The sequence below is a fragment of the Balaenoptera borealis genome, assembly GCF_965194805.1.
Source record: "Balaenoptera borealis genome assembly, chromosome: 16".
Classification (NCBI taxonomy): domain Eukaryota; kingdom Metazoa; phylum Chordata; class Mammalia; order Artiodactyla; family Balaenopteridae; genus Balaenoptera; species Balaenoptera borealis.
Genome location: NC_138872.1, coordinates 87,079,252 through 87,097,698, shown reverse-complemented (window position 1 = coordinate 87,097,698; position 18,447 = coordinate 87,079,252). Strand labels below are relative to the sequence as shown.

General features: G+C 56.6%; 1 protein-coding gene across 3 annotated transcripts in view; it reads left to right on the top strand.

Moving 5' to 3' along the window:
• Window positions 1-16,969, top strand: part of AMZ1 (archaelysin family metallopeptidase 1) — a 42,866-nt gene extending 25,897 nt beyond the window's left edge. For 2 of the 3 annotated variants that reach the window (XM_082362855.1, XM_082362854.1), the window contains exons 4-7: window positions 2,249-2,377; window positions 2,706-2,851; window positions 3,313-3,489; window positions 7,946-8,613. In XM_082362855.1, coding sequence (XP_082218981.1) covers window positions 2,249-2,377; window positions 2,706-2,851; window positions 3,313-3,489; window positions 7,946-8,488 — 995 coding nt within the window. In that variant the 3' untranslated portion in view covers window positions 8,489-8,613. Of the gene's footprint in view, window positions 1-2,248; window positions 2,378-2,705; window positions 2,852-3,312; window positions 3,490-7,945 lie in introns of all 3 variants that reach the window. The other variant, XM_082362856.1, reaches the window with a different exon arrangement.
• Window positions 16,970-18,447: the final 1,478 nt, after the last annotated feature.

The window sequence follows — 18,447 nt, the reverse complement described above, 5'->3', positions numbered from 1 at the left end:
ATTCGTTGGCCTCTCCTCCAAGGTCTCAGCCACTCGTCCCAAGGTCACAGCTGGGCCTGGGCTGTCCGGACAGCAGTCACTGGCCACATGTGGCTACTGAACACACAGACGCACCCGCATTGGAGATGCAGCATGAAAACCTACGTGAACCATCTTACTAACTTTTTAATACTTGATGACGTTAAAATTTTGGATATGTTAGGTTAAAATACGTATTTTTTTTTTTTTTTTTTGGTTGCGTTGGGTCTTTGTTGCTGCGCACAGGCTTTCTCTAGTTGCGGCGAGTGGGGGCTACTCTTCGTTGCGGTGTGCGGGCTTCTCATTGCTGTGGCTTCTCTTGTTGCGGAGCACAGGCTCTAGGCATGCGGGCTTCAGAAGTTGTGGCACGCAGGCTCAGTAGTTGTGGTGCGCGGGCTCTAGAGCGCAGGCTCAGTAGTTGTGGTGCATGGGCTTAGCTGCTCCGCGGCATGTGGGATCTTCCCGGACCAGGGCTCGAACCCGTGTCCCCTGCATTGGCAGGCGGATTCTTAACCACTGCGCCACCAGGGAAGTCCAAAAATACGTATATTATTAAAATCAATTTGATGTTTTAATTTACTTTAAAATTAGTAAAACTTAAAACTCAGTCACACACGCAGGACACACTGTGTTTCTACGGACAGCACTGGGCTAGGCCTTGTCATGACCCACAACTCTGCCATCTCTGCAGCGGGGCTTTCAAGCATCTCACTCTCAATGCCCCCCCGACATTTCCCGCTGTCTCCCCAGTTTCCTGCTAACGGTTCCTTGATCATCAGGTACAACCCGCTGGTCCTTCCCCCGTCTCGCTGTCTGGATCTGCTTCCTGCCCTGACTTCTACCCTCCAGGCTCGGCCACCCTCTTCCCCTCCTGTCCACACCTGGGTAAATCTGACTCCTGTCTCCCCGGCAGCTGGACGCTACTGGAGAAAAACGCACCCTCCGGTGGTCCCCTCAATGCACGACTGTAGGCCCGAGGGGTCCTGGGTGGTGCCCGGCGCCCCGGGCCCTCAGGTCTTCTCCTTCCTCTTCTTTCTGACAACGACCTTGCTTTTTTTTTTTCTGAGGAAATGCAGACAAAGGGGGACTGCCAAGCTTCCCTCACGGCGGCTCCCCGCCTGCTGCATCCGTGCTCCCCGTCGCGGACTGTTGGCCTAGCTGCCCTTCATGGACCGCCCAAGCCCTCCGCCCCCTGCCCTCGCCTGCTCCCACCCACCCAGCAGCTCTCCCCGCCGTCCCCCCTCGGACGGACAAGCTGCTGCTTCTTCTCCCGTCTTAACACACTCTCTGGCCCGCTGTGCCCCTCCAGCTGCCACCCTGCTTCTCAGCTCCTTTCTGTAGCCACACCCCTTGGAAAAGGTCTTTGTCTCCTGGTTGTATCACCTCCCCTCTCGCTCCGATCACTCTGAGACCCTCTCCTGGTCGTGGACCTCGCAGCCGCTCTGCCTGTTCCCTCGGGGCTCCTTCACACCCCGCCGGCCCCGGGCTCCATCCCCCCGCCTCAGCCGCGTGTCTACACCCGCGCTCCTGGGAGCTGCTGTAACCAGTGACTTAGCAGTGACTTAGCTTAAACAACACTCGTTCTCTTACAGTTCTGAGGATGGAAGTCTCCCAGGACTAAAATCCAGGCACTGGCAGGGCTGGCTCCTTCGGAAGGCTCCGGGGAGACCCCGTTTCCTGGCCTTGCAGCCCCTCCTCCTCCAGAGCCGGCGCTGTGGCCCCTTCAGCTCTCTCTGACCCTCCTGCCTCCTCTCGTGAGGACCCTGGTGATTCCATCGGGTCCAGCTGGGTAATCCAGAATCACCTTCCCACTGGGAGACCTTTAATTTAGTCACATCCGCTCGCTTCTGCCAGGTGAGGAACACACGCCCAGGTCCCGGGGATGAGATGCCACGTCTTTGGGGCCACCAGTCAGCTGCCCGAGGCTGCAACGGCTCTTCCCGCCAACACCGGTCTCGTTGGCCCGGCGGCCTTTCTGATGTCCCCACTTGGACTACCCTGTCCAAACCTGAGCTCTTTCTTTCTCCCGAGGCCCAGGCCCGTAGCGCCCGCTTCCCATGGTGCAGCTTGGCTGCTGAGTTTTCGGCCTCAGTCTGAGTTTTTCATGGAATGTCACTAGCTTGCGTCCGACTGTGGGACGAGCTGGTTCCAGGCAGAGGACGAGGGGGATGGGCCCGGAGAGGGGGGCCCAGCCACCTCCTCACTGCCCCCTCTGGCCCTGTCCCCGCAGACGGCATCCTGTCTTTCCTGAAGAGCAGCAAGCCGGGCGACGCGTTGTGCGTGCTGGGCCTCACGCTGTCCGACCTGTACCCCCGCGAGGCCTGGACCTTCACCTTCGGCACGTTCCTTCCAGGGCATGGTGAGCCGGCACCTGGGGGCCTCCCGCCTCAGCCCTGAGGCTTGGGTACAGGGCCTGGAACACGTGGGGACATCAGCCCCCTCGCTGTTTCTCCCAGAACCCCTCCTGGGGGAGAGAATGGGCATATATGGAAATGCTCTCTTGAACCTGCAGTCCCAGTTCTCGCCCCTCCTGGGCCAGGGGCTGTCTGCCCCGGGGCCGCCTTCACGGGGACGCGCTGGCAGGGCAGGGCCTTTAGGACCTGTGCATCCTGAGGCGGGTGGCTTTGCCCGTGGGCTCCCTGAGCTGAGGCCACTCCTGGTGCCCCCGCTTCTCTGCCTCTCCCCAGAAGTGGGCGTCTGCAGCTTTGCGCGGTTCTCGGGGGAATCCCGGCAGTGGGGGCCCAGCACCCCTGACCCGGCCCCCGAGGCACCCCTGGAGGACAGAGGCCGGACCGTGTGCTTCAGCGCCCTGGGGATGGTCCAGTGCTGCAAGGTGGGTGTTGGGGTGCTGCCCAGGTGGCGGGAGAAGACGGGGGACAGGAAGAGGAGGGGTGCTGGGGGCTCTGGCGGGCTCCAGGAAGAGGCTAGGTGTGGAATCAGAGAGAAGGGCGTGAGTGGACAGCCATCGAGCCCCCTGTGTCCAGCCAATCACGCTGTCCAGTCCTCACAGTGCTGAGGACCACTCTTCGCTTCAGGGACTGTGGCCACTAAGGCTCAGAAACGCCAAGTGCTTTGTCCAAGATCACACAGCTCTCAAGCGGCAGGGTTGGGACTTGAGCCCTTGTCTGTCTGACACCCAAACCTCCATGCTCTGAGGCCCCCAGAGCTGACCACTCCAGCTTGCCTTTCTCCCTGGAGCCCAGAGTAGCCCCCGCACCCAGGGGTCCCAGGGGTCCCGGGGGTCGGCGGGGGGCGGGCTCCAGGATGCAAGGCGGTGGGGACCTTCTCCCTCAGGTCACGTGCCACGAGCTCTGCCACCTCCTGGGCCTGGGGAACTGCCGCTGGCTCCGCTGCCTCATGCAGGGCGCCCTCAGCCTGGACGAGGCCCTGCGGCGGCCCCCGGACCTCTGCCCCATCTGCCTGCGGAAGCTGCAGCACGTCCTGGGCTTCAAGCTCGTGGACAGGTACAAGGTGAGCCGCGGGCAGGGGGAGGGGTGAGCAGGTCTGCGGATCTCGTGGGTCTGGCTGAGTCCTCCGCCAGGCGCCTGGCCCAGTGCCGGTGGCTGTCACCACAGGGGCGCACGGCTTTTATTTCCCAGGCAACCCTAAGCAGAGCCGGTCTTTACCGGCCACTGACCGCGTACTAGACCCTGTCCTAGGGCTTCCGGTACTCAGGCCGGTTCTGGCATCACCAAGGGGGCTTCCCCAGCATCACTTTCTCCCTAATCGGCTCACAGCCCCTCCGGAGGAGGAGGCGGAACCAGACTAACCAAGAATCACTGTGGAAAGGCAGGCGCTGCTCTTAATCCGGCCCCGCCCTGCGCGGGGGCTGAGCCAGCGCGGCGATGCTGCCCTCTGCTGTCCGCACGAGGCACTGCCGGGGAGCAGGGCCCAAGCGGGACCCTAGGGAACCGGGTCCATCTGCTCCACTGCAGGGAGGAACCTTATCCAACGGGGAAGTTCGTTTGCAAACTCAGAAACTTTACTCTGAGTTCACAGTTCAAAGGCAGGTGGTGGTTATTTTCTCTTTTTAAAAATGTTTTATTTTTTAATTGAAGTATAGTTGATTTACAATGTTGTGTTGATTTCTGCTGTACAGCAAAGTGACTCAGTTATACATATATATATATATACATTCTTTTGTATATTCTTTTCCATTACGGTTTATCCCAGGATATTGGATATAGTTCTCTGTGCTATACAGTAGGACCTTGTCGTTTATCCGTTCTATATGTAATAGTTCCAAACTCCCCGTCCATACCTCCCCCACCCCCCTCCCCCTTGGCAACCACAAGTCTGTTCTCTACGTCTGTGAGTCTGTTTCTGTCTCATAGATATGTTCACTTGTGTCATTTTTTAGATTCCACATGTAAGTGATATCATATGGTATTTGTCTTTCTCTGACTTACTTCACTTAGTATGATAATCTCTAGTTGCATCCATGTTGCTACAATTGGCATTATTTCATTCTTTTTTTTATGGCTGAGTAGTATTCCATTGTATATATGTACCACATCTTCTTTATCCATTCATCTGTCAATGGACATTTAGGTTGTTTCTATGTCTTGGCTTTTGTAAATAGTGCTGCTATGAACGTAGGGGTGCATGTATCTTTCTGGATTAGAGTTTTGTCTGGATATATGCCCAGCAGTGGAATTGCTGGATCATATGGTAATTCTATTTTTAGTTTTCTGAAGAAGTTCCATGCTGTTTTCCATAGTAGCTGCACCAGTTTACCTTCCTACCAACAGTGTAGGAGGGTTCCCTTTTCTCCACACCCTCTCCAGCATTTGTTATTTGTAGACTTTTTAATGATGGCCATTCTAACTGGTGTATGGTGGTACCTCCTTGTAGTTTTGATTTGCATTTCTCTAATAATTAGTGATGTTGAGCATCTTTTTATGTGCTTATTGACCATCTGTATGCCTTCTTAGGAGAAATGTCTATTTAGGTCTTCTGCCCAGTTTTTGATTGGGTGGTTTGTTTTTTTTTGTTATTGTTTTATGAGCTGTTTGTATATTTTGGAGATTAAGCCCTTGTTGGTCGCCTCATTTGCAAAAACTTTCTCCCATTTCATAGGTTGTCTTTTTGTTTGGTTTATGGTTTCCTTTGCTGTGCAAAAGCTTGTAAGTTTGATTAGGTCCCATTTATTTATTTTTGTTTTTATTTCTATTGCCTTGGGAGACTGACCTAAGAAAACATTTGTATGATTTATGTCAGAGAATGTTTTGGCCATGCTCTCTTCTAGTTTTATGGTGTCATGTATTATGTTTAACTCTTTAAGCCCTTTTGAGTTTCTTTTTATGCATGGTATGAGGGTGTGTTCTAATTTCATTGATTTACATGCAGCTGTCCAACTTTCCCAGCACCACTTAGTGAAGAGGCTTTTTCCCATTTTATATTCTTGCCTCCTTTGTCGAAGATTAATTCACCTTAGGTGTGTGGGTTTATTTCTGGGCTCTCTATTCTGTTCCATTGATCCATATGTCTGTTTTTGTGCCAATACCACACTGTTTTGATTACTGTCGCTTTGTAGTATTGTCTGAAGTCTGGGAGGGTTATGCCTCCTGCTTTTTCCCCGCCCCCCTCAGGATTGCTTTGGCAATTCTGGGTCTTTTATGGTTCCATATAAATTTTTGGATTATTTGTTCTAGTTCTGTGAAAAATGTCATGGGTAATTTGATAGGGATCGCATTAAATCTGTAGATTGCTTTGGGTAGTATTGCCATTTTAACAATATTAATTCTTCCAATCCAAATGCATGGGATATCTTTCCATTTCTTTGAATCAGCTTCTTTAGTTTCCTTTATTAATGTTTTATAGATCTCAGCATATAAGACTTCCACCTCCTTGGTCAGGTTTATTCCCAGGTATTTTAATTTTGTGGTGCAATTTTAAAAGGTATTATTTTTTTTACATTCCCTTTCTGATATTTCATTGCTAGTGTAAAGAAATGCAACCAATTCTAGTAGTTTTTGTTTGGAGTCTTTAGGGTTTTCTATATATAGTATCATGTCATCCACATATAGTGACAGTTTTACCTCTTCCCTTGCAATTTGGATACTTCTTATTTCTTTTCCTTGTCTGACTGATTGCTGTGGCTAGGACTTCCAGTACTATATTGAATAGAAGTGGTGTGAGTGGGCATCCTTGTCTTGTTCCAGATTTTAGTGGGAAGGCTTTCAGCTTTTCACCGTTGAGTATTATGTTGGCTGTGGGTTTGTCATAAATGGCTTTTATTATGTGGAGATAGGTTCCCTCTCTACCCACTTTGGTAAGAGTTTTATCATAATGTTGAATTTCGTCAAATGCTTTTCTGCATTTATTGAGATGATCAGGTGGTTTTTGTCTTCTTTTGTTAAAGTGGTGTATCACCTTGATTGATTTGCATATATTGAACCATCCTTGTGAACTTGGGATGAATCCCACTTGGTTGTGGTGTATGAACTTTTTACTGTGTTGTTGGATTTGGTTTGCTAATATTTTGTTGAGAATTTTTGCATCTATAGTCATCAAAGATATTGGCGTGTAATTTTCTTTTTTGGTGGTATCTTTGTTTCTGGTATCAGGGTGATGGTGGCTTCATAGAATGTCTTTGGGAGTGTTCCCTCCTCTTCAATCTTTTGGAAGAGTGGTAATTTCTTCTTTAAATCCACCTTTGGATGAAAATACCAAGTTAAAAAAGTTTTTTGTTCGAATGAAGGCATAGGCCCACCAACAGAACAGCTTGGGCTTAATTTTAAGACCCAAAGTTTTAAGCCAGACGCTTTAAGTGAATCTCGTTGTGTCTGAGGTTCTGGGAAGCCCATCCTCCTCTTGGAGACGGTCAGCTTCTGGCGCCCACTGGGTCCGGGTGCTGGACTCGGGGGAGAGGCTCTCGGACAGGCAGGAGTTTACGATTCGGTGCTTGTGGAGGGGTTGGCTCTGCGTTTCTAACGGGCTCCCAGGCTGCTGCTGGTCGGGGACCCCAGGCTGGGGACCCCTGAACACGGGGCTGGGCATGTCCAGGTCCGAGTTGCCTCCCGGCCTGGGTCTCCCCTGAATGTCTCTGGGGTAAAATAGCGCGTCGAGGGGCGCTGAGGAGGCGGCCTGCCTCGCTGGAGAGGGGACCCAGAGGCAGTGCCCCCGTAGGGAGGTGCCCCTGCTGCCGACTGGCTGACGCCGCTCAGCAGGATGCGACGGGCGTGGGCGTCACCGTCACCGGAGTGCCTGCCCCACCAAGCGCAGGGCTGGGGACTTGGCCGTAAGCTGCCCATTATCCTCGTGTGCGTGTAAGGGGAAGGGGGGCAGCTGCGGCCTGCAGAAGGTCTGGGGTTTCTCACCACTTCCTTTCTTGGGGTCTTGCTCGCCTATCGGACCCGAACTTTCAGGCCCTTCGTCCCCCTCCCCTGACGCGTGCCTTCCCGCGACTCCTAACCTCGAGGGGGGCGCCCTGGGCCTGCTCTGGATCTGTTCCCATCAGTCAGCGGTGTGCTGGTAAGCGCCCTCTAAGGAAAAAGCCTCGATTGGGAGTTATCTGCCGTTTCCATGGTGTAGACTCCACCACGGCCAGTTGTGAGCCATCACGGGAGGAAAGCGGGGAGGAGGTGGGCAGTAGCTGACCGCTGGCGTCTCCGATGCCCGGCTGCACCACGCGCAGAGGTGCTAGTGGGATGTAGGAAAACCATCATTGCCTTTGCTTTGAACGGAGTGTTAACAGGTCAGCTCAATTTATCCACGAATAACGGTCAGGCTTGCAAAGCTCCCGCAAGTTCGCCGTCTGTCTTTAGAGGCCCCATTCCGAGGGCCCCTATGACACCAGACTGCCACTCGCCCTGGGTCGTGGGCACAGTGGGGTCCCCTCGGGAGAGGGGCTGGGTCTCCTGGCGGCTCCCTGGCGAGGGAAGGGGCCGGACAGGCCGACTCAGCCCGCGTCTCTCCCTCGTAGAGGCTGTACACCTGGACGCTAGCGGCGGCGGGGACGCGGCCTGGGCCGGCGGCGGGGGAGCCGTCCGTGTCGGAGGACACCCTGCCCTGCAGCGCGGACTCGGGCCTGTGCGGCGAGAGCGACTCGGAGCCGGGCAGCGGGCTGTCGGAGCCCCTGTCCCCGGACGCCTGGAGCCACGCCTTGCCCGCGGGCCCGGAGCTGGAGCCCGAGGACGGGCTGGGCTCCTTGGCGGCCGCGGAGAGTCCGGGGGAGGCGCTGGCGGAGCACGGCCGCTGGCTGGCGGCCTGCATCCAGGCCCTGGAGAGGGACGTGACCGAGGAGGAGCTGGCGCGGGTGGACGGCGCCGTGGACGCCCTGGCCCGCTGGGACCTGTTCACGGGGCGGCTCCCGGCCCCCCGGCAGGACCCGCCCTGCGGCCGAGACGGCGCGGGGCTGCGCCGGGTCCTGGGCGACAAGTTCTCCTCCCTCAGGCGGAAGCTGAGCGCTCGCAAACCGTCCAGGGCCGAGGCGTCCCCGCGGCGCCGGAAGGCGGAGGACGATTAGCACGGCCGGTGCGGCTCGTCCGGCGCCTGCCTGTCCCCGGGGCGCTGCGGGCCCGGCAGCGGGCGGAAGGGCTGGTGTCGGGAAGCGGAAGGCGATCCGTCTGCAAGTGGCGACCGCAGCCTCGCGACGCGGCCGGGGTGGGGGCCGGGGTCCCAGGCACCCCGAGGGCCGTCCTCGGGCCGCACCCGACCGCACGGAGCAGGTGCCGGGCAGGTGCCTGTCTCTCCTGCGGCCTGGGGCTCGGGGCTCTGCTACGGCGAACTCAGATTGCAAGGCCCCAAGGTGGGTCCTCCGCTCAAAGGGGGGCAAAGGGGGTCTTGTTGCAATCTACAAGGTCCCCCGCCTCCTCCGACCCCAAGCCCATGGAAAGGGCCCCTTTCTGCGGCCCTAACTGCACTCTGACCCTTGGAACTTCGCGTGGGCGTCTCCCTGAAAGTTCCGGGTGGCCACCGCCTACCAGACCATGTGCCCAGAGATGTGCCACTTCTTCTGACAACTGTTGCGGGAAGGGAGGGTGTCCCGCGTGCAGGTCTGAAGGTGCTGCTGCCTGCTGTGACTTGCAGAAGAGAAAGCAGACCGCGGCTCCATCCTCAGGACAGTTTTCTGACAAAGGTGGCCTGGACCCCAACACCAGTGAGGGCAAGGAGATGAGAGTTTTGTTCAGAACACCTGTGTCTGTGTTTTTTGGTCTAGTTCTACCAGTTGCTGAGAGAACAGGTGATTTAGATGTTAAAATATCCATCACCCCAGTAGAAGTGTCTGTCTTCCTTTAATTTCGTCAAACTTTGCTTCCGGTTCTTTGAAACTCCTTTATGTGCAACACACACATTTGATTGTTAGGTTTTCCTGACCGACTGACCCTGTTTTCATTATCAAATGCCGCGGGCTGCTGCTCACGAGTCCCGGGGAGAGACGCTTCTCGTCCGGACAGCAGAGTTCCCGCGGAGGGATGCGTTCAGGAGCAGCTCTTTTCCCATCTGGAGAGAGGCAAGAACAGGGGCGGTTCCTACGTTTTGTGCATAGCTTAGACAGTTTGGGGGGCCTTCTAAGAAAAACGGTACAAACTACACATACAGAATCAGGAGGGTCGCGCCCCAAGCAAGGATGCCTGAAGCCTCCTTGTGATGTAGGTTCCAGCCCCAGAAAGATGTGAAGGGATGAGACCATCCTGAAAATAAAGCAGCAAGGATGCAGCTCTTCAGACCCGCATTCTCTCTCTTTTGCACGGGGCTGAAGATGCATCACAAGGATCCAGAGGTAACTGATGGGGAGAAGAGGACGAGCCAGGCTCTGCAGAAAGTGTGCTGGGGCCGACCCCACAGAGAGCATGACGGAGGAACAGGAGGAGGCCTCGGTGTCTGTCACTGTGAACAAACCACTCACCCCTTAGTGGCTTAAAACCCCAGCAACCTATCCAGCTCAGAAAGCGGCAGTGTGGACAGAGCTTGGTGGGGAAGGTTTGCCCCTGGGGCTGGGCTGGAGAGTCCCGCTCTAGGACGGCTCACTCACGGGGCTGCCGTGTGATGGCCGAGGGCCAGGGCCTGGGTTCTGTCCGGGTGGCTTGGGCTTCCGCGTAGTGTGGCGGCTGGCTACCAAAGGAGGGATTTCCTGGAGTCACGTGGAAGACGTGTAGCCTCTCAGGACTCAGCCGTACTCTGTTAAGGCCGCCTCAAAGGCCCACCCAGGCTCACACACAGGGAGGGGATGTAGATCCCACCTCTTCATAGGGGTGTGGTGAAGTTCTGGAGAGCTTGGGAGGTGAGCAAACATTTATGAAAAACCTGCCCCGGTTAGCACTTGCTGCTCGGATTGGCCATCATACCTGCGACAAAATCTTACCTGTTTTTCTTCTGCAAAAGATTGACGACTGGGATGATGTAAGCACACACACAGGTGACGAAGAGGGAAGAGCCTGGCTCAGACTGAGGGAGGGAGCTCAAGGGGGTCGTTACGAGATTCTTAGTGCCGTCTGTCTGCACCCGTGGCCTTTGGCTCCCAACTGTGACGAGTGTCCCAAAAAAGCATTCTGAAGTGGGAAGGGACAAGCCACTTCCTCCACGGCCTTCACCAGTTGCAGATGGAGGACACTTTTTAAAGATAGCTGCTGGGAGGAAAGTTTTGAAAGTAAAACGTTTAGGAGCAGAGATCATAGCTTCCTTCCTCTGCTCAAATGTCAGCCCAGGTTCTGCCCCTGCTGGGGGTGGAGGGCAGTTGGGGACAGTCCCCAGGGAGCGGCTTTTGGCAGAGGAGGGGATAACGAATGCCATCTCCCATAGCAAAGTCACGGCTCACCAAGTTCAGGCTCAGACATGGTACAGCTGGGCACCTTAACGGGGCTGAGCTGAAATAGCTTCAGATAACGGTTTCTGAGAAACAAGGGCCTGGTTTTTACTTATGCAAAAGCACCAAGTCACTGCCATCTCATCTCATGCTTTCTCATCTCCTTATCTGTCAAAGGCCCTGCAAGTCAGGAGGAGAGGTCTCCGAGCTTTCCCATGGACCCTCTTGGAGCCCGTCACTCTCTGGTGGAACTGGGTGGAGGGGCTTGAATGGAACTAAAAATACTTTGGGGTCGTGGCGTTGTGTCACCGTTCCTGTGTGAGATGGGGCTGGGACATCCACGCGTGCCTTCAAAAGTAGCCTCAACACATGTGGAAACTGCGTCCTGGTTAAGGGGGATGGGAAGCAGGGCCCCGGTCAAGAGGTGGCAGACCCTCTTCCTGCCTCTCATTCTTCCCCCTCTTCCTCCCCAAAGCCCAAACTCATCATCAGAGGAGGGAGAGGAGGATCGTTCTCAACTCCTTCCTCCCCACCTGCGGGGCAGGAAAGTGGGATTAGCCCGTGAGCCCCTCTGCCGGCCCCCCTTTTTCCAGAGCGTGGGTCGGGGGAGGGATGTGGGCCTGTTAATACTGTCCCATGGGACATCTGATTCAGACCTTTCTGGGAGGAAAGCAATCTCTGAAAGGGCTTAAAAAAATAAACACACAATAGCTTAGCCAAGCAGCTAATATTAAAGCAAAGAGTCCAAATTTAGATCCCACCAAGTTCAAAGGAGCGGCTGTAGCATTCCACGGACACACACACACACACACACACACACACACACACACACACAAGGTCCATTCGCGGGGCCACAGGAGCTGCTCTCCAGACCCGCCAGGCAGGGCCAGGCGGCTAGACCCTCATCCGTCTGGGGAAAGACAGGGAGCTCGTCCTTGCAAATAAAGCCCCCCTTTGAACCTGTCCTTCTAAGTACCAGGGAATTTCTTACATCCCTGCAAGGTAGATACCCTGATCCCATTTTATGGTTAAGGGAGCTGAGAGGTTTGGTCATCTGCCTGAGGCTGTGAAGCAGGGGCTGAGATTCCGAGCGGGTTTCCTCTGACTTGGCCCTGCGTGTTCCGGGTCTTAGGAAAGCACACCGGGAAAGTCTGAGCAGGCAGAGTCAGGAGGAAAGCACAAGGCTTGGGAGGCCTGCACCCCGGACTCCCTACTTGGGCCGCAGCCCTGCTGGCTCTGCCCTGGCTTCTAAGGTGGCCAAGAAGCTGCCTAGTGGCTGCAGCACTTCTGGCCCAGAGACTCCCCAGAGGGCCGAGGAACGGCCTGGGTGGGTGGGTGGGTGGCCGGCTCTCTCGGGCGAAGATGCCAAGGTAAACAAAGCCCGGAGTCGCTGGGGCTTTGACTGTTTGTATAAAGAGGGCGAGTCCCCAGCAGGAGTATTTTTACCCTGGTGAAGACCGGGAGGATCAGTGCTTTGCCGGGCGGCTCCCGACCTGAGCTGGAGCCCACGCGCCCTGGGAGCGGACAGAGGCCTCATCCAGGCCGCCTTCGCCCGCTGCGGCCAGGCTGAAGAGGGCGGCTGGCGCCGGGGACCCCAGGCCCGGCCGGCCCTTGACCCCCGCCTGCCCCAGCGCTGGAGTCTCTAGCGGAGCCAGATCCGTCCTGGTGGCTGTAGGGACGACTGTCCACAGAGGAGCCCGGTTCCAAGGAAACCCAGGAAACAGATTTACGGCCCCTAGAACGACAGGCTGTGGAAGCTAAGCGCTGAGAATAATCTGGGAAATGCCTACTGCGTGGCCGACAAGAACCACGGCCTTGGGAGCTGCTGAAACCCGTGTGAAGAGCCTGACCTCTTCCAGCGCCTCCATCCGGGAGAGCCCAGAATAACCGAGACTTATTTTTGAACTCGGCTTCTTGGGTAAAGAGACAGATGAAAACGAGCTATGTCAGGGGTTTATTTTAAAAAGCAATTTCCAAGAGGTGTCCTGGGGCCACTACGTGTTCAGTCCAATGCCCCCACCCCAGCGGCGACCCAGGGCGGCCGAGGACGCGCTGGTCAAAGAGGCGACTCCTGGGCTGCCGGAGGGGACCCGTGGGGCATCCCACCTAGCGCACGACCCCAGCTCTCCGCACACTAGCCGGAAGCGACACCAGGTCCCCGCGAGGCCACCGCATGTGCCTTGCCGCAGCGCTTCCGTCAGCCTCCTCTCTGCTCTGGGCCCTCCCGTCCTCCCCGGCCGCGGCGCAGCTGAAACGCCCCACGGCCAGGCCCGCGTGGCTTCCCTCGCGTCCCCCGGATGGTCTGAGACATTTACCGTGTGGTCCTTATGGTGTTCCGCGGTCACCACGGGGATGTCTGTCTGACGGCCTCTCACTGGCCCGTGATCTGCGGGGAACGAGTCAGGAAACCCGCTCCCAGGCCGGCGCGGCACCTGCAGTCGGCACTCACCTGCCACGGGACGAGGCGGAGGCCGACCAGCTCCTCCTCTTTCCCTCCTTCAGCCTTTGAGCCACAAAAGGTGATTTATTTTCACTGTTTCTCGCAGTGCCTGTCCAAAGCAAGAGGGGATTTCAAAAGGGGGGCGGGGCTGACCGTCTACGCTGGACGCTGGTTGCGGCCGAAGCTGGGGGGATGCTGGGGCGGGGAGCGGGGGCTGCGTCTGCCTCTGTCCTCCTGCCCAGCTCGGACTGTCGGTGGGGACGCCCCTGGGAAGCCCTGCCGCCCTCCTGGGTAAATGGGGGGGCGGAGCTAGTGGCAAAGGTGTTCCTGGAAGGAGAGGAGAGAGCCCCACGGGGGCCCAAGGGTACAGACAGCAGCTCTTCCGAGAGCAGCACCTCGTGCCAAAGGCAGGGGCGCGGGGAGCACGGCCCCCTGTGCCAGCAGCGAACAGTGCAGGGAGGGGCTGCCCGTCTACCTGAACTGGCACCGAGCCATCGTCCACCCTTGCCCCTGGGGAGAGACCAGGGCCGTTCCTCTGAACGTCCGTTTGGGGACAGTCCCCTCGGTGGACGGCGGGGACAGTGGCGTCTGGGCTGCCACCTCACCTCAGGTGGGCGGGACCAAGGCTGCGGGAGCTTCTGGGAGTAGAGGTCGACACTCCTCTTTCTTCCTCTGTCCTCGGGCCTCCCCGTCCCTCTCCCGCTTCTCCCTGAAGCAGCCGGTAGAAGTGGGGCTCTCGTTAGCTCAACCCCGGCTCGTCATACGCTCCGAGCAGGAGCGAGGCCTGAAAAAGGTGAAGGAAGGTCCACGGGACCGTGGCCCCTCGGCGCCCCCCATCGTTGGCCTCCAAAACAGGCCTTTCTCAGTGGCAACAACTTCGTCGGATTACGTGAGCTTCAATCACAACTTGATTAAACGACTTGATGGGCCTCGTTCTTATGTTTAAAAGTCCAGAAGCCAAGTGGAAACACACATACACGTAGGCATCTTAATACCGGGATTATGGATGACTTCGACGTACAGAATAAATTCTGTTATTCAACTTTTTAATGCTTACATATTACATTTTCATTCTCCAAATTAATGCTACAGAACCTGAATCCTGAGGGAAGAGGATGAAATTCTAGAAGTCTAACTGAAAACAAGAGAATTCATCACTTGAATGTAATAAGTAGTTCCTTCTTGCTTGGAATGCACAGTGCCCGTTAGAATCTACTTGCAGTGTCGCCAGCGCTTTCACTGTGTGTGCACCTTCTAGAAAGAGAATGGTCTGTTCTCCTCCTTGGAAGGGCCTCCTCTCAGAGACTCGGATCCTTGCTGATGTGGACAGATTGGGAGACTCTTTATTTATCCACGACACGTCCACCCAACACACATCCACTAGACACCTCTTCTGTTCCGGTCAATCTGCCCAAAGTTTAAGAAAAACGTTATCCATTGCACTGGCTCGCTTCATACATGCTCGTTCCCTGTGTCCATGTTTCTCAGGGTGGAGGTTGATGTTTTTGATGTGACATAACAAAAAGGCTACTTTTTCTTTTTGGGGGGGGAGTGTCATTATTTCTACTTATACTACTATTACCTACAACATTTTTTCTGCGGTGGCCCTGGAGGTTCGACGTTGTCACTCGGCTGTGTTCTTGCATTTCATCCAGACTACAGTCTGTACTTGTGATGTCGTTGAGACATGCCTGACCCTATGGTTGAGTAAACACTGGAGAGTATGTGGGATCCCTGCCAGGGAGGGGACGGGATGAGGGGGCAGAGCCCGAGGCCCAGACCCCAGGCTCTAACCACCCACCCACCCCTCTCCTGCCCGGTGCCCACTGGAGCCCTGGCCACCCGCCCCAGGGGTGGAGCTTCACCCAGGAAGCCGGCAACCACAACATCGAACATGCACTCAGGGACCCAGTAACGCGCTCCCCATTCACGGGGCCTCGCTCATGGCTGCCGCGGGGCACCAAGGACACAACACACCAGAAGAATGTAATTTACGGCAAATTTTAATAGATTTATAAAAGTCGTATATACAAAACATGTTAAACTAACCCCCGTAGCTATACAATACACTTTTTACACTGCATCATGTATCTCTTAACCTGGAACACAGCATCCGTAAACCGAGGCCTGTCCCCCACTGTTGGTGCCATTATGGGGGGGGAGGGGTGTGGAGCTGCAGCGACACCCCAGGGGCAGTGCCCGTGACCCAGCACTCGGCCGTTGCCCTTGAATTTCCTTTCCGAGTGGACAGACCCCGGAAGAGCTCAGAGCTCCGTTTCTGTGGCCGCTGCCGCAGCCGATCGTCCCCACAGCCCTGCCCCCCCTGCGGGGTCCCCCACGCACTACAGGGGCCACAGCACAGCACTGAGGAGGTGAGCTGAGGACGTGGCAGAGAGGAGGGGGCCGAGCACACAACACTGAACTTCCTGGCTGCGCTCGCGTCAACAGAGAATAACATGCCTGCCAATTTTAGCTGCTTCGAATGGAGTGAAGGAAAAGACACTTGGAATGTTTTGCCATTTGCATAACAGGTCAAAAGGTAATGCTTTAAGATCCTAGAGATGGGCAGACTCAATAGAGAACTCTTTTAAATTTCTTGATAAACAGGCTTGTTAGAGAATCTAACAGTTAAGATGATGGGGAGAAAGTTACACAGGCTGCCTGTGAGCCCTCCTGGGACAGGCCTCGGCCCCGGCTTCCACAGACTCCGCAGCGAGAGCTCTGGCCACCTGTTTGCCGGTGAACCTGGAAAAGGTGCCCGGGCTCGTCCAGAAAGCTTGGGTGAAGAGGGAAGCCACGGAGAACTGGCTTTGTTAGCCTGACTGTCAGATCAAGGCTGGTTCCACGTTTGTGACCTGAGTTCCAGAGTCTCCTAGGTGACGGTGCTCTCTGCCCAGCGTGGGCACGGACCTCTTTTGAGGGCAGCCGGACAGACGGTGGGGAGGAGACCTCCTGCGTCCCCCGAGGCTGAGGGGGGCTCCCCCGGGGGCCGGGCACTGAGCGGAGGGGCTGGGGCCCCAGGGCAGAGGGTTCAGCTGCAAGGCGCGTGGCGGCCCCGTGATGCCCCGTGAGATGCCCCATGAGATGCCGTAAAGCGCCCAGGCTGCCGCGGCGGCACACCCGGCCCGTCGCCACTCAGGGTGGGGCCTCCTGGAACCCCATTCTCAGTTCCTTCCCGACTGGAGAAATTCTGAAGTCGGCTGAAGAGGTGAGCCCCTGGCCCAGACCCGGGAAGCACCACAACCCACAGCCGAGGGCCTGTTTCCCCCGACTCACAGGGGTCATGCTCTCAGCTGCCCCTACATTGGACTTCCCTCGGCCGGACTCCGGGTCAGCCTCACCAGGCGGGATGCGCGGTCCACGCCTCCCCCGTGTCCACACCGCCTGGGCCACCAGAGTGGTCTGGCTCTGCAACCTGCCGGGAAATACGGTCCCGCGGGAAACCTCCACCTTGACTGTGAATAGCTGCGGTTATGTTCATTTGGGGGAATTAATCAGCTTTTGAAAGCACAAAATAAAATGAATTCAGTGTTAATAAAAAGGCACCTGAGTGACAAGCCTGGAACAGACAGATCAAGACGACTGTGAGCCCGTGCGGCTCAGCCCCGTCTACACTCTGCCGGCCGTGCAATCGGAGTGCCGGCTGCCCGCCCGCTCGCCCGCCAGCCCGCCCAGGAGGAAACTCGGGCTGCTCCAGGAACCCCTAGTAGCTGCTCTAGTGTTTCACTGTGGTTTGTGTTACACACACACACACACACACACACACACACACAAAAGAAAACCACCGGAATAAAAACACTACCTTCACAACCAGCTAGAAGCGGAGAACCCCGTTTCCAGGGGGAGCCAGGTGTGCGCTTCTCTCGGGGCCGCGTTTACAGCAATGGAGTCTTCGGGTCCCTGTGTAATAAGAACCTCACGGGGCCGTGCCACGGTCATGGCTGGCTTTGAGGAGGGGGAGGGAGGCGCCCAGGTCGGGGCTCCAAGCGCAGTTCCCGCCTGTTCTCAGCTGCTCCACGCCCTGATCACAGGCTGCCGGGGAGGGCCCTGCTGCCCTGCGAGTTGTGCGTTTTGGGGCAGGAATCTCATGGTCTATTTCTGAGTTCCAGCCCATTTCCCACCTCTTGCTATCCTCAGACGCCAGTTCCCGGGAACATCCATCCTGCCAGGAGGTTTGAGAACTCACTCAGGCCTGGCAACGCCCCGCTCCTTCCCGCTGTGACCTGGGGCGGGAGCCTCGCGTAGGAAGTCCCCACGTTGAGCAGCGCTCGCTCTCCTAGGGGCTCACGACCACCGTCAGGGTCAGCAGAACCCCTGCAGGTGTGCGGTCCACTCCGAGGAGCCACTCTGGGTGGGAAGCATCCCATGTCACCCAGCGAGAGGCGGGCACTGGGGGTGCTTCGGGCAGGTAGCAACCTGTTGTGCTTTGAAGTAGGTTTTCACCTGAAGAGATGCCAACACGGTATGGAAACCACAACCACCTATTTCAGTACGCCATCCTGAGCACCAGCGAACACCCAGCCTCTCAGTTCTAGCGGGTTCTGGAGGGCGGGACCTGGCAGGAGAGTGAGGGCCCACACGAGCAGCTGGGCCTCGCGTGCCCTGAAGTCCTCCTCCAGCAGAAGGTAGGAACCAGACACCAAGAGTGGGACCGAGGAGGCGGAGTGGCCCTTCCGCGCCCCAGGGGCTCCCCTCCACCCACAGCGAGCCTTCCCCTTCCCTGAACTCAGCGCGAACCGCGTGCCACCTGCCGTTAAGGGCCGTCAACACAGCGAGTGCCAGCCTCTGAGCCGCCTTAACCAAGCAGCTCCTTCCTCTGGGGACCCACCACCACCCTCTTCAGGGCCCAGCAGGTGCCTCACAAATGCAGTCAGTAAAAGCAGCCCTTGCTTGGGGGCTGAGCTCTCAGCACCCCCCACCCCAGCTACAGGTCCAGCACCAACCTTGGCACCAGGGCCTGCGCCCGCCCCGAACGCCGAGTCCGTGAAACGCAGGAATCCCACACGCAAGGCCCACCTCTCCCCAGGGCCGCCAGGCACACGTTAAAAGGGCTTGTCTTTTTCTTCAAACAGAGCTCCCTAAATTTCCGGGCATCACTGAAGAATGAGGTTGCTGAGCGCATCTGATGTACCTTACGGAGAAGGTGGCGTCAAAAGGCCTGAAGGGACCACCCGACACGCTGTTGAAGGCTTAGTGGGAACTTCTGCTCTTCACTTAAACCACAACAGAAAACCCAGCA